The following is a 15,920-nucleotide window of genomic DNA, read 5'->3' as shown; positions in this document are numbered from 1 at the left end:
ATCAAGGCCCCTGGCTTGTAATATAAAGTTTATATTATTTTATTTGTGTCTAGAGTTGTGTTGTAATATCTTTCTACGAGTCTCTGATCTTGATCGTACACATTTATACATATAATTAGTGTACGATTAAATGTGTTACAATGATGGGCGTTACAATGATGGGGCCAGAAGCAATATGATGGTTGAAATCAAATCATACATATCTCATATGTTACACTAGAATGAATGACAATGAAGAACAAAAATATAATTCGTACCTGACACTAACCACAGGCTTAGCGGCATCTTCTTTTTTTGAACCGGGTGCATAACAGAAAATTAGCAGATTCTGTTACATGAGACTAGGAAGGACACTAACCACAGGCTTAGCGGCATCTTCATTTGTTGAACCGGGTGCATAACAGGAAATTAGCAGATTCTGTTACAGGAGACCGGGAAGGAGGGAAGGGAGTCCACGCACTGCGAGGAAACCAACTCTACAGGCTCGTCACCGAAACGTGTACTAGAGGGCAAAAACCTGGCAGCATTACATAGTTCCGCTTCGCTTCATCTAAAATAGGATTTTTAATATTCTCGCCTAGGTTGTCTCACTTCTGCTACTGTAACACGGATCTGTCTTCCATCCAAGTCCTGTGGAACAGGAAAAAGAAACTCATTTAGCACCACGCTGAAAGAACAATAATGAAGGGTCACAGGTGTAAGCAGCCAGTTAAATGAGTGAAAACTCACAGAGCCGTCAAGATTAGATACTGCTTTCTCAACTTCATCACTGGTACCATATGTGACAAAACCAAATCCCCTTGACCTCCCACTCTCCCTGTCATAGATGACTCTGGCCCCCAAGACACTCCCTTGCTGATTGAATAAGTTTGCAAGAGCTGAGTCATCGACATTCCAAGAAAGATTACCCACATAGACCCTATTGTCCCCACCACCAGGCCCACGTGAGGATTGCTGCCTGAATCCGCCTGATTGCTCTCTAAATCCTCTTGGTGAGGATTGGTCCCTGGGTGGTGGCGGCCCTGAATTCACCTTCAAACTTCTCCCATCAAGTACCTGATATTAGAGATGAGGTCAGCCAATTACTCAAGCATACAACTACACATCCTAGTATAGAAATCGTACAGTTAGGTCAAGCAACAAAAGCTAAACTAACTAACAATTTTATCTAAAACTCTGAACTGTATTTCTCAGGAAGAAACAAGAGGTTGGAACTGCAGAACCAAGGAGAAACATAACAAGCTGAACCAATCAGTAAACCTGTAAAAACATAACGAAAGTAGCTTACAAACAATAAAAGATGAAACAAGAGGGCAAAAGCAGTAGCAGGTTAGAAACAATGCTTTTAAAGGAATAAATGAGTGCTCACATAGCCATTGAGCCGCTCAACTGCCTCCTCAACCTCTTCGACAGTAGACATAGTTACAAACCCAAATCCACGGCTTCGTCCAGTCAATTTGTCATAGATGACCTGTGACAATAAAGCAAAGCAGTTAAGCATGCTACGATTTGAATTGGGCTATAGGTCTGACATTTCTGATCCGCCATGTGCAATAATCAATCAGAACAGAGTGGAACTCCAAAAGTGGGCACCCAATCTGACCCCGCGTCGTCCCTAGGGCGGCTTGGGGGGCCATACCTGCTCTGGCGCCGTCCCCCCTTCAGTACGACTCCCCCCTCCCGCCGCCGCCGGATCAGTCCGCCGGGCGAAGCACACGCCGGAGGACGGCGGCGGCGAGGCTCTCCGCGCGCGCGACGGCCTCGGCTTGCGGTGTGAGCCCGTGGTGGTGGGACGCTCGTCCTCGGCTTCTCCGGCCAGCATGGTGGCTACCCGGCTCGGCGTCCTCTCACGGCTGATGGCCTGCCGGCTGCTCGTGGCTGCCTCGATGCGACGGCGTCCCGATCTAGCCCGTTGGCTCTGGCCGGCGGTGAGGTTGGTGGTCCTGCGTAGTGATTGCGCCATCGCCGTGCAGCAGGTGCTTGGGCTAGTGGGTTCGCATGCCGGCCGCGCTGGTGTTCCCCCATCTTCATCCGGCAGCGTGAGGGTGCGGAGGTACCGTGGCTCCGGGCGAAAGCCAACGACACGGCGTCTGCAGATGTCGCTTTCCTCCTGGGGGCCGTCGTGGAGCTCTCCGACCTCTTCAACTCTCGGGCCACTTTTTTCGGGTGAAAGCCTAGGTCCTGCGTTGCAGGGCCAGACAATGGCGTCGATTCACGTCATTTCCCCTCCCGAGGGCGTCGTCTTGAAGATCGTGATTCCCTGCGTGATTTCCGAGGGTTGGACTTGCATGGCATCACGGCAGGTGGCCGGCGATGCAAGAGGTGCTGACTGGAGGGGCTTAGAGGTGGAGCGGTGTTACTTCCTCCGCATTGACGACGTCGGATCTCGGCAACATGGCGCTATGGAGTGTCACCGTTCGATGCGTGTAGACGAACTCGCGCAGGAGGATTGCGCTGTCTGGCGTCATGGTGATGTCGATGGCAGACCTGGCAAGGTAGATCCGTCAATAACTGCTCTGAAGATGGATCAGTGGAAGATGGCGGCGGCCGCCTCTAAGAGTGCACCGAACCGGTGTGTGCCCCAGACCCGGCAATGTGGCTTGGTTGGGGCCTCCGGTTTTAGATGTTAGGCTTTGCTGCGAGGTCTATTTGGTATTCGGCTTGGACTATCGGCACCCCTTCATCAAGTGGATAGGAGTAGCGACAAATGGTGGCTTGAGACTTACTGATGTATTACTTTATAAGGTTTTTGTGAATAATTAATAAAGTGGCTGCATGCATCGTCGAGATGCAAAGGCCCGGGGTCTTCCTCCTTTATTTTTTTTATTAATTTGGCTTTTTTGACAAGGCTTTGCTTTATTGACCAATTTATTAGCACATTCTTAGACATCATCAGCGTGTGAGGAAACACCAATATTTTTGTTAATAAACTTCTATGTTTCGCACGCTAGTACTGCTATAGGTATTCAGAAAAGGCCTAAAATTCCCTCAGTTACACGCATGATTTCCCCTGAGCTAAATGTAAAGCACAAAAATTAGTTAATAAGACACCAAACGACCAAACCATTTCTAATTTCACACACACGGGCCCTCAACTTCCCTGAAGTAGGAACATATCGTACATATGAATCAGTGCCCAGAATGTAACGAGGCAACCAATCTATATAGTACCTCGACCATCTCAACGGAGCCAGCCTGCTCGAATAGGCCGGCTAGCTGGGCGCTGTCGACGCTGAAGGGGAGGTTGCCAACGAACACCCTTAGGTCCTCCGAGAACTCCTGGGCGACCTCCGTCTCGACATCTGACGACACGGACACGGCCAAGGAAGCGAGCGGGTGCCTCCAGCCAGCGGAGGCGAGGGCGCGGTGCTGCGGGGTCTTCGAGGGAAAGAATGCGGAGGGGGCCTGCTTAAATGAGGAGGAGGACGAGGGGAGGGAGAGGAACATGGGGGAGATGGAGAAGAGCGTGGCCGCCATGGGGACGATTGGGTTGATCGTGTTTGGGGGATAAGGTTTGAGTCGAGAGAAAAATAGAGAATGCAGCTCAGTGAAGAGAGAACGACAAGTCGGGAGGGTTTTATATGGGAGGGGTACTCATATATAATATAGCAATTCCGGCGAACTGCGTTTTACGGGACGGTTTACAAGACGAGCCTAAAAACAGGCTCGATCAGAGCAACTAAATGCATTTTGTCTGCTTGTGTCTGTTTGGATTGGCATGAATAAAAGTGAAGATCAAACACATCAATCCAAACACAAATCATGTTGGCGTTATATTTGCATCGATCCATTTTCGATTTAAAATGGTGCCTGAAATGCGTCGGCGCGGACGCGAAGCGGACGCGCCGCGCGTCTCCTCGGCGTCCGCCGTATCCCCACTTGTAGGCCACCCATCCGCCGTCCGTTGTCTTATTTATAACGACCACCAACAGCGGGCCCATTAGTCAGCTAGTGAAAGCGTCCTTTTTTAAGCACGCGTGCGGCGGGGGCCGGCCTCCTCCACTTCCATCCACATCTGGCCCCTCACCAGTCCCTTTGCTTCCTCGCCGACGACAGCAAACCCTAGTGCGCCATGGGCCTCTTCGGCAGCAGCAACGGCAAGGGCAAGGGCAAAGGCACCCACGGCGCCTCGTCCTCCCATACTTTCCTCCCCCTCCTCCTTAGACGCTGGCGCGTTTCCGCCCAGGTCGCCGGTGCCTGCACATCCCGGTGCATCAAGCGTGGTGGCACTGGGAGTACAGGCAGTCGCTGCCCTACCCCGACGTCACGCTGCCGCACCATTGGCACCTGGATCCGCAGCGGAGCCCGGTGTCGGCGGTTCCGCGGAGCCAGTGGGCGCACGACGAGGAGGTGCGCAGGCGCCGCGCGCAGCTCACATTGGAGCAGCGTCGGCTGCCTGAGTACGCCGCGGACTCTCCCAACTGGGAGGCTTGGTTCGCCCTCGAACACGAGGAGCAACGGCGTGTAGGCGTCGACGTCGTCCCGCCGTCGTTCCCACCGCCGCCCCCGCAGGTAGAGCCGGAGGACATGGAGGCAGGGGCGGAGTACCAAGCCGCCCTCGAGGAGGCCCTGCAACACGCGTTGGAGGCTAGCCGCCTCGAGGAGGACGCGCACTGGGATGGGCTGGAGCAAGCCCTTGCCCTATCGGTGGCGGGGGACTCCGTCCACACCCCGCTGTTCTTGTCGCCGCCGCCATCGTCGCCGCCCGTCGAGCCCAAGCCGGAGCCGGAGCTGGAGCCGACGCGAAAGCGCTCCCTCCTCCATCCACTTGGCCGGAGGAGGACTACTCATGGACGTGCCAGTACCGCGAGTGGGTGAGCGCACCTCCTGTCCACTTCGCCGCGACGCCGGCGCAGGAGGCCGCCCACCATAGCGCTGGAAGACGCACTGACTCCGCCAGGAGAAGATCAACGACGAGAAGCAGATGCGTTGCGAGGCCATGCTCCAACGCGACGTGGAGGCGCTCCGGCTCGAGGAGGAAGAGGAGGAGGAGCGCGTGCAGCTAGCCACAATGCCGCCACCCAACAGACGCCGGAGGAGGCTGCCCTAGCAGCGTACCAGGCGGCGTTCGGGTGGGCTGGCCCTGCTCCCGTCTTCATCGACCTCACCGGCGATGGCGACGGCGCCGTCGACGGCAAGGGCAAGGGCAAGGACGACGATGTCTAGGGCAGCGTGTGGGGCGCCGAAGACTTTTTTATGTTTTAATTAATGTTTAATTAGGTTTAAGTGGACTTTGGCCGGCGGTTGACCGGCCACTTATGTTTAATTATGTTTATTTTGTGCGAGCTATTTTTTTTCACGCTGGCACATTTGGGTCAGCCTCTCCGTTGGGCGGTCAAGCCGGCCCATTTAAGAATGCGGACGCGCACGTCCGCCTGGCCAACCCAAACGGACGAAAAAGCGGACAAAGCGCATGTTCGTTTGGGTCGCCTCGTTGGAATTGCTCTCAGATCCGTTAAAAAAGGGCCGGCTCGTAAAATTTCTAGAGGAGGACTGTAACCACTCCCGTTTTCTCCGACGCAGTTTAGGGTTCCCGTCCCACAAACCTCCCACCCTCCTCCGCTGCAAAGCTCCTTCCTCCGGCATCAAATCCCTTCTTCTCCGGGCACCTTTTCCTTTGCATTTCTCCGCCGGATCTTGCCGGAGATGTCGTCTGTGGGTTCTGGGTATGGCGACCGCAAGCGCCTCCACAATGACAAGGCTGGCAGCTCCTTCGTCCGCCCTCCCACATCAGACAGATAGAGGGAGGCAAGGCACACCCGCGGCACCAGCTCCTTCGCGACGAGTAGATCTATGCTATGCGTGTTTAATTTCGGACTGTATTAAAAACTCCCCTATGCTATGCATGTGATGAACTCTCGTATACTATGCTATGCTTGTGACAAACTTTGGCGAGATGTTTTAGCGCAAACTAGTATGTTTAAATTTGCAAGATCGATATACAAGATATGTTCTAGCTGTGCGCCGGTGTCCTACAAAGAACGTTTATGGAATACCGTAAATGATTTTCTGGAACGACATGTTGCGGGATCTGCTAGAGATGCTCTTAGCCTAGGCATTTGTTTACTGAAGCAAAACAAAACCAAACAATCGGTTAGTTTGGTTAGGAATAAAATAGATGAATCGTCGTTACCAAAGGGGAGTGTTGTTCTTGTTTGTTCCTTGGCACAAGCTAATTTGAATGCTCCTCGGAGTGGCACAAGCTAATTAATTTCCTTGTAAGTCCTTATTTGTTCAGTTACTCCCTCCTTTTCGTTTATAAGGCTTAAATCTGAAATCTCATCAATCAAGGTAGAAGGTGAATGGAGGACTGTATATCGTAGTTTACAAAATCACTCAAACTTTAATATGCATTAACTACTGTGTATGCATGGATGACAGGATGTTAGACTAAGTATATAGTAGATATACGTATTGTAACCTAACCTGTATTTGTACGGTTCCCTCTTATAAATAAATGACAGCCGTACCTACCAAGGGTATCGAGCATTGTTCCAAACCCTAGTTTGTCTAACATGGTATCAGACGACGCGTTCGATCCGCGTCGTGCTTCCGCCTCCTCTGCCGCTGCCGCGTCGGCCGCCGTCGCCGTGCCGCCTCCGTCAACCCTGGCGACGGAATCGCCGTTCATGGCGTCCACCCCGCTCGCCTGGGCCCGTCCGACTACATCGGGATCGCGACCACCAGCGCCCCGATCGCCCACGATCCATCCTTCGCTCGCCCGTGATGCGTCGCTCTCCTGTGATGCGTCCCTGGCGCCGAACTCCTATGATCCCGCACAGCTGCCCCGTGATGCATCCTTGGTGTCGAACTATGGCGCCTCTATGCAGCTGCCTTACGGCGGGACTCCGTCTCATGATGCGCCGCCGGCTCCAAGCCCCCGTGGTGCCGCCGTCCAGGTGCCCTACGGCGGGCCGTATCCGTCGCCGTACGTCGCGCCGGCCCCGTATCCTCTGTCCTCCGTGGTGCCCTACGGCGGGCCGTATCTAGCGTCGTACGTCGTGCCGTCGCCGTATGCCCCATCCTCTGCGGCGCCCTACGCTGCCTCTGTGCCATACGTCGCGCCGATGCAGTCCTACGACGTACCTCCTACGACGCCCTACGGTCATCATCAACACTACCGTGTGCTTCCGTCGGCCGATGCGCTGATTCCATATAGTGCTCCTCCGACATATGACTCGCAGCTCTCCGCATCGGTGGCTGAACCAGGACCGTTCCACTTCGCTTACCTGGTGACGGTGAAGCTCTCTACTGATAACTACCTTCTGTGGCGCGCTCAGGTGTTGCCGCTCATGCGTAGTCACTACCTTGAGGGGTATGTCGATGGTACGCTGCCGTGTCCTCCGACCATGGTTCCGGTGCCCTCGGCCGCTGGTGGCTCCGTCATGGTGTCCAACCCTGCCCATCGTCGGTGGATCGCTCAGGATGAAGCTATTCTGGGTGCCATTCAGTCCTCGCTCACTCCCTCCGTGGCCGGCATGGTGGTTTTTGCCGCGACGTCGAGGGATGCATGGGCCACGCTCGACTCCAGCTTCTCCTAGCAGTCGCTGGCACGTTCTTCTTCCATTTGTAACCAGCTGGGTGAGGTCAAGAAAAATGATCTCTCCGTCACGGCATTCTTTAACAAGGTCAAAAATTTGGCTGATACACTGTCGTCCATTGGGAAACCTCTCCGTGATGAGGAGTTTACTTCGTTCATTCTCACTGGGCTTGATGAGGACTATGATTTTCTTGTCGAAAACATCAATGGACGTGACACGCCAATGCCGCCTCGCGACCTCTATGCGCGCCTCCTCAACACCGAATAGCGGCTCGCTGCCCGCCGCTCCGTCGGAGTCTACATGGAGTGCCCTTCTGCGAACGCTGCTCTCCACGGGGGTGCCCGTGGTGCCAAGCCGAAAATGCCGCCGTCCGCGGGCAACCAGCCCCGTCCGCCCGCTCCACCTCCTCCGACGGCTAGCCGCAAGCCGCTACACTGCAAGGCATGTGGTGGTGGGGTTGAGTGTCAGCTCTGCGGCATTGAGGGGCACTTGGCATCTCTATGCCATCGTCGCTTCAAACGTGATTTCCTTGGCATTGGGAACAATGGGAAGGGTAACGAGAAGCAAGCTGCTCTCACTACACAGGAGCCTGGGTTCACTCCTTCATATTCTGTGGATCCTGCCTGGTACATGGACACATGCGCCATGGACCATTTGACGAGCCAGCTTGACAAGCTGACCACTCGCCAGTCCTACACCAGTCATGATCAAGTCCACACTGCCAATGGATCAGGTATGCCCATCTCACATGTTGGTCAGGCATTTCTTCTTTTGCGTACCACTAAAACCTTGTGTCTTCTTGATGTCCTTCGTGTTCCTTCAGTCACACATAGTTCACTCTCGGTTCCTAAATTAACTTGTGAAAACAATGTGTTTGTTGAGTTTCACCCTTTCCAATTTTTTGTTAAGGACCGGGACACGAGGAACGTTCTACTTAGTGGTCGAGCTCACGATGGATTATATGCGCTTGATGTGCCATGAGTATCTCAAGTTTTCAGTGGTGTTCGGGTGTCATCATCGCAGTGGCATTCTCGCCTTGGCCACCCTGCCACTCCCATTGTGCGCCATGTGCTTCATCGTCATAGTCTTCCTGTTGAGTCAAGTAATAAGGAGTTTCTAGTGTGTGATGCCTGTCAACAAGGCAAGATTCATCAGTTGCCTTTTTCTGTATCAAGTCATGTTGTCAAGGCTCCTCTCGAACTTGTGTTTTTAGATGTGTGGGGCTATGCCCAAACTTCTGTTAGTGGTCACAACTATTATGTCAGTTTCATCAATGCTTTCAGTCGATTTACTTGGATTTATCTTATTAAGCGCAAATCTGATGTGTTTCATGTCTTTATTGAATTTCAAGCATATGTTGAGTGGTTGCTTAAGCACAACAGTATCAATGTTCAATTTGACTGGGGGGAGGGTGAATATCGTAATCTTAACACCTTCTTTCAGAAGCTTGGCATCTCATGCCATGTGCCTTGTCCTCATACACATCAGCAGAACGATGCAGCTGAGCGCAAGCACCGTCACATAGTTGAAACTGGTCTAGCACTTCTTGCACATGCCTCTGTCCCTTTTCGGTTCTGGAGTGACGCTTTTGTTACTACTTGTTTTTTGATAAACATGATTCCCACAAGACTTCTTCACATGAAGTCTCCTCTAGAAGTGTTGCTTCATGAAACTCCAGATTACTCCTTTCTCAAAGTGTTCGGTTGTGCGTGTTGGCCGCATCTTCGTCCATACAATAAGCATAAACTTGAGTATCGATCAAAAAAAATGTGTGTTCCTTGGGTACAGTCCTCTCCACAAAGGTTACAAGTGTCTCCACATTCCGACGAATCATGTTTACATTTCCCGTGATGTTGTGTTCGATGAGACCGTCTTCCCTTTTTCCACATTCACATCATCCACTGATACTCCCATCATCGAGTTGCACTCTTTTCCAGTTTTGCCTGATCAATTTGTGGATGTTGCATATTCTCCTCTGTTGTTGCCTAACCATGGTGCAGGGACTGGATGAGGTGCTCGACTTGAGCTTCTTGATGATGATAATGAGGCCTCAATTGCGCCAGCTGCCACTACACCGGCTGCTCCCGCTGCTACGCTGGCTGTTCCCGGCGATGATCGGGCGTGCATGTCCCATGCACGTGGATCCGATGGGGCGGCCCACGTCGCCTGGGTCGGCAACCTCACTTTTGCCTGGGCCGGCTGACCCCGCGGTGTTGTCCCCTAGGCCGGCTGACCCCGTGGCGCTGTCGCCTGGGCCGGCTGACCCCGTGGCACTGTCACCTGGGCCGACGGCCTCACCGCTCGATGCTTCGGGTGGGTTGTCATCGCCTGGCTTGTTTTCGCCGATCACACCCGGCCTGTCTTCGCCGATCACTCCAGGCCCGGCGTCGACCCTGACCATGCCATCGGACGCGATCGTTGGCTCGCCCACAAGCGCGTCCTCCTCGCCGCTGCTGGACAGTGGCTCCTCTGTGGTGGCTGCTCCACCGCCACCTCCGCCCGTCATCCTGCGTCCTCATACTCGCAGCAAGAGTGGCATCTTCCAACCGAAGAAGCGCACTGATGGCACTGTCGCGTGGCTTGCGGCCTGTATGGCGCATGCTGAGGCCGATCCTACGACTGAACTGCAACATTTTCAGGCAACACTTGGCATTCCACACTAGCGTGCTGCGATGGAGCAGGGGATCCATGCTCTTCAAAGAAACAACACTTCACGTTTGGTTCCACCTCCATCTGGTGTCAATGTCATTGACTCTAAATGGGTATTCAAGGTGAAGAAACATGCTGATGGCTCCACTGAGAGATACAAGGCACGCCTGGTTGCCAAGGGATTCAAACAACGGTATGGCATTGATTATGCAGACACATTCAGTCCTGTTATTAAACCAACCACTATTCATGTTCTTCTCTCCTTGGCTATTACTCGAGGATGGTCGCTTCGACAGCTTGACGTTCAGAATGCTTTTCTCCATGGAGTTCTGGAAGAAGAGGTTTATATGCGTCAGCCGCCAGTTTTTGTTGATCCTGCTCAGGCACATCATTTGTGTCGTCTTGTCAAAGCTCTCTATGGTCTGAAGTAGGCCCCTCGTGCGTGGCATGCACGTCTTGGCGCTGCTCTTCGTGCGCATGGGTTTGTGCCTTCTGCAGCGGACACGTCTTTGTTTATTTTTCAGCGACCGGAGGTGACTATGGACATTCTAGTCTATGTTGATGGCATCATCCTTGTCAGTTCGTCTGCTGCTGCTACGGATCGGCTTGTGTCCTCTCTTGGTGCTGAGTTTTCTGTTAAGGATCTTGGGAGACTACATTATTTTCTGGGTCTGGAGGTTCTTCATTCTCATGGTGGCTTAACTCTTACTCAGAAGAAGTACTCCCAGGATCTCCTACGTCGTGCAGGTATGTTGCAGTGCAAGGCTGCTATGACTCCTATGTCTGCCACAGACAAACTAATAGCTCTTGTTGGTGACTTGCTCTCTCCCGAGGATGCCACTGAGTACGGCAGCATTGTTGGTGGGTTGTAGTACTTGCTCATCACTTGACCAGACATATCATTTGTAGTTAACCGTGTGTGCCAGTACCATCATTCACCGTGTGATCCTCACTGGTTAGCCGTTAAGCGCATCTTGCGCTATGTTCGTCACACTGGTTCATATGGTCTCCATCTTCAGCCTGCACCTTCTGGACTAATCTCAACATTTTTTGATGCCGACTGGGCTAGTAGTCCTAATGATCGGCGGTCCACAGGGGGACATGCTGTGTTCTTTGGACCTAACTTGATCGCCTGACAAGCTTGCAAGCAAGCTACGGTGTCTCGGAGTAGTACTGAAGCTGAGTACAAAGCGGTTGTTAATGCCACAGCTAAGATCATGTGGGTGCAATTGTTGCTTCGAGAGTTGAAGGTCTCTCCAACTCAGCCGCCTATCCTTTGGTGTGATAAAATTGGTGCCACATATCTTTCAACCAATCCAGTATTTCATGCACGAACGAAGCACATCGAAGTTGACTATCACTTTGTGAGGGAACGTGTTGCTCAGAAGCTCCTTCAGATCAAGTTTGTTTCTTCTAAGGATCAACTTGCTGATATTTTCACTAAACCCTTACCCTTGCCTTCGTTCAAAGGATGTCAACGCAATCTTAACCTTCTGAGTGTTTCAGGACATAGTTAAGATTGAGGGAGGGTGTTAGACTAAGTATATAGTAGATATACGTGTTGTAACATAACCTGTATTTGTACAGTTCCCTCTTATAAATATATGACAGCCGTACCCACCAAGGGTATCGAGCATTGTTCCAAACCCTAGTTTGTCTAACACAAGAATGGCTACATGCATTGGTTAGTTTCTTTTAACCCTTCCTTGCATCAATTTAATGCACCTTAAAATGTGAACATGTGGTGGAAAGAAGTGAAAATGAGACTTATAATATGGAAAACCAAGAAAATAAGATGAGCCCAATAAACCAGAAAGGAGGGAGTATTAGTGTATGAGTTGTTGTTTTTAGTGTACAAATTATGTTTAGGAGGATCCAAGGGAATCGCATGACCCTTGGGGGTGTGTGTACATCTCTATATATATTGCATGTGTTGGTATAAGAAGATATATATGGAAGGTTAAAAGCTACAGTCGTATACAGTCTGAATTCTAACACCCTCCCAGAATCTGAACCGGTGTCAAGAAGGTTAAGTTTGCGCTGACATACTTCAAACAGGAATTGGCAATGGCTTAGTAAAGATGTCAGCAAGTTGATTTTTAGACGAGATCAACTTGATTTGTAATAGCTTCTGTGCAACATGTTCCCTTACAAAATGAAAGTCTACTTCAATATGTTTCATCAGTGCATGGAGAACAGTGTTGGATGAAACATAAGTGGCGCAGTATAATCACATCAGAGAACTAGAGGCATGTCTTGAGGGATACCCAACTCTTGCAGCAAGGACTATACCCAATTAAGTTCAGTAGTAGAACTGGCAACAACTTTGTGCTCAGCTTCTATGCTACTCCGAGAAATGGTGGCTTGCTTCCAAGCATTCTAGGCGGTCAAGTTTAAGCCAAAAAACACAGATCCACCCATGGATTGCTGATCATCAGGACTCACCACCCAATCCGCATCAGAAAAGGCAGACAACACACCAGAGGAGGCATGCTAAACACAAACCAAAAGAAGCAGTGGGTCTGACATAACGCATAATGTGTTTGACCATGGACCAGTGTGTGTCGCGAGGCGCATGAAGACACCGGCAGAAAAGATTAACTGCAAAGGAATATCTAGTCGAGTGATGGTGAGATACTAAAGACCACCAACAATGTTGCAATACTCCGTAGCGTCATCAGAAGAGAGAAGCACACCAACATCAGTATAAATCTTCTTAGTTATAGCCATGGGCGTAGATACGGGCTTACACTTCAACATGCCAGCCCGACGAAGGAGATCTTGGGAATATTTGTTCTGAGTGAGCGAGAGACAAACAATAGTATGAGTATCTTCCAATCCCAAAAACAATGAATAGGTCTGAGATCTGTGGCAGCAAAATCATGTCGAAGATTTAATATTAGCTAGTCAGCTGCAGCAGATGAAGAATTGATTAGAATAATATCATCAACATAAACAAACAGATACATCATGACCTTAGGGCATTGTAAAAGGAACAAATATGTGTGCAGCAGACGAAACAAATCCATGTGACCGAAGAGCTGAACTAAGATGGGCATGCCAAGTGTGAGGGGTCTATTTGAGACCATAAATCACCTCAATCAGCTGACAAAGATGACGTAGTTGATCAGCATCAACAAATCAAGGAGGTTGCCCCATGTAAACATCTTCCTCTAAGACAACATGAAGGAATGCATTCTGAACCTCCACTTGACGAAGGGACCAACCACTGGTGCAGCGACATCCTATACAAATGGTTCTTACCCTTTTCACGACAGAGTTTTAAACCATTGCCTTACATGTGTGCTATAGGGGGTTCCATCTCACACGATCCAGAAAATCAGCGGTCCTAGGGAGCAAGTAAGCTTACATTTGGTAGAACTAAGCGTATGTGATGCCCGCATCTACCCTGAACATGAGTCGTCACACAACCATTTGTGATATATCAAATTTCCCAAATGATCCATCCTTGCTAGTCGTGTGGGATGGTATTACCATCGCACACGATATTCTGTTGTACAACATTTATGAAGCACGTCCCATGACAAATAATGCACGGTTATAAAGCATGTATGGTAAGGAGACTATTGCACACATTTACTTTTGTCGCACCGTTTGTGATTTATATTAACAAGATAATTTAATCATCGTACATGTGTCAGATAAGTTTATAAAATGTCCGACAGGTGTACTCGTGTCTGATGGGATAATGTAGGATCGAAAGTATGTCTAGAGGGGGGGTGATTAGACTACTTTACCAAATAAAAATCTAGCCTTTTCCCAATTTTACGTCTTGGCAGATTTTAGCAACTTAGCACTAGTCAAGTAAACAACCTACACATGCAAGTCTAAGAGTATAGTAGCGGAATGTAAAACATTGCACATGAAGGTAAAGGGAGGTGTTTGGAGGGAGCAAACGCAATGTAGACACGGAGATTTTTGGCATGGTTCCGATAGGTGGTGCTATCGTACATCCACGTTGATGGAGACTTCAACCCACGAAGGGTAACAATTGCGTGAATCCACGGAAGCATCCACCCACGAAGGGTCCACGAAGAAGCAACCTTTTGTATCCCACCATGGCCATCGCCCACGAAGGACTTGCCTCACTAGGGTAGATCTTCATGAAGTAGGCGATCTCCTTGCCCATACAAACTCCTTGGTTCAACTCCACAATCTTGACGGAGGCTCCCAAGTGACACCTAACCAATCTAGGAGACACCACTCTCCAAAAGGTAATAGATGGTGTGTTGATGATGAACTCCTTGCTCTTGTGCTTCAAATGATAGTCTCCCCAACACTCAACTCTCTCTCACTGATTTGGAGGTCACTGGTAGCAAGGAGATGATTCGGAGACTCAAACTCATACTCTAGCCATGAAGCATCTTCCAATTCCTTCATTTGGTGACTCAAATATGTCGTAGGAGTTGGTTGACACAAGTGCTAGACCAGCAACACCTTCATCTTGAGTATATTCGGAGTCGGAGTGATAACTTCTCTCAGAGTGATTGTCGAAGTCGGAGCCGGATACCCATTCACTAACATGAGCTTGATGTCTTCGTTTTGTGTAGCTCCTTGATGATTTGTCCTTCCTTTCTGATTCCTTGCTTCTCCGTGATGTTCTTCATTCATAACGATCATCTCTACTCCTTCTCTCTCTTAGTGGCGATTCTTCTCTCCTACTTCTTTTGGGAGAATCTTCTCTTCTTTTGTAGGGATCCGTACACTCATTGGAATAGTGTCCCGGTCTACCACAATTGTAGCAATTACATTCACGACTTGAAGATCTTTTGTCATCGTAGGACCTTGACTTGGAACTTCTTTCCTTGCTTCTACTCTTGTAGAACTAGTTGAAATTCTTCACCATTAGGCTCAATTCTTCATTGAAGGCTTGTTTCTCACTTGATGATGTGGGAGCATCACATGAGGCTTTGTAAGCACCACTTGACTTGTTGTGAAGCTCTTCCTTATCCTTGAGTGACATCTCATGAGCAACAATTCTTCCAATGACTTCCGTTGGCTTGAAATCTTTGTAATTGGGCATCATTTGGATCAATGTGCACAGGGTATCATACTTTCCATCCAAGGCTCTTAGGATCTTCTTGATGATGAATCTATCGGTCATCTCTTCACTTCCTAAGCCGGCAATCTCATTTGTGATGAGAGCAAGCCTAGAGTACATTTTAGCGACACCTTCACCATCCTTCATTTTGAACTTGTCAAGTTGACTTTGAAGCACATCCAATTTGGATTCCTTGACAGGGTTGGTACCTTCGTGCATATCAATCAAAGTATCCCAAATTTCCTTTGGATTCTCAAGACGGCTGATTTTGTTGAATTCTTCGGGGCACAATCCGATGAAGAGAATATCACAAGCTTGAGCATTGTATTGTAGCATCTTCAAGTCTTCCACGCTAGCTTCACAGTTGGGTTCTCTCCCATCAAAGAATTCACCTAGCAAGCCAATACACACAATAGCCCAAACGGCAGGGTTATGTCCAAGAATATGTATTTTCATCTTATGATTCCAACTAGCAAAATTTGTACCATCAAAGTAAGGACCTCTACGGTGATAATTTCCCTCGCTAGATGCCATACTCTCCTAACTTGTGAAACCAAGGCTATGATCACCAAAAGCTATGGAAATCAAGGCAAATGGAGACCAAAGCTCTGATACCACTTGTAGGATCGAAAGTATGTCTAGAGGGGGGGGTGATTAGACTACTTAAC

The 15,920-nt window shown here is 49.9% G+C and overlaps 1 protein-coding gene across 1 annotated transcript; it reads right to left on the bottom strand.

The window, feature by feature from the left end:
- Positions 1–247: 247 nt before the first annotated feature.
- On the bottom strand, positions 248–3,563 carry LOC125551431 (RNA-binding protein CP29B, chloroplastic-like). The gene is made up of 4 exons (XM_048714680.1): positions 3,172–3,563; positions 1,370–1,471; positions 730–1,056; positions 248–630 (listed from the first exon to the last, which is right to left on the bottom strand). The coding sequence occupies exons 1-4, from the start codon at positions 3,475–3,477 to the stop codon at positions 565–567; spliced, it is 801 nt and encodes a 266-aa protein (XP_048570637.1). The 5' UTR covers positions 3,478–3,563; the 3' UTR covers positions 248–564.
- Positions 3,564–15,920: the final 12,357 nt, after the last annotated feature.

The sequence above is a fragment of the Triticum urartu genome, chromosome 4, assembly GCF_003073215.2.
Source record: "Triticum urartu cultivar G1812 chromosome 4, Tu2.1, whole genome shotgun sequence".
In the NCBI taxonomy this organism is placed as follows: Eukaryota; Viridiplantae; Streptophyta; class Magnoliopsida; order Poales; family Poaceae; genus Triticum; species Triticum urartu.
Note: the sequence above shows the minus strand (reverse complement) of the source record. Positions and strands in the feature narration are given on the sequence as shown.

Coding starts and splice junctions, on each gene's coding strand:
- LOC125551431 (XM_048714680.1), bottom strand. CDS start 3,477: ATGGCGGCCACGCTCTTCTCCATCTCCCCCATGTTCCTCTCCCTCCCC. Junction 1,472..3,171: donor GCTCCGTTGAGATGGTCGAG/GTACTATATAGA, acceptor TTATTGTCACAG/GTCATCTATGACAAATTGAC. Junction 1,057..1,369: donor TTGAGCGGCTCAATGGCTAT/GTGAGCACTCAT, acceptor CTCTAATATCAG/GTACTTGATGGGAGAAGTTT.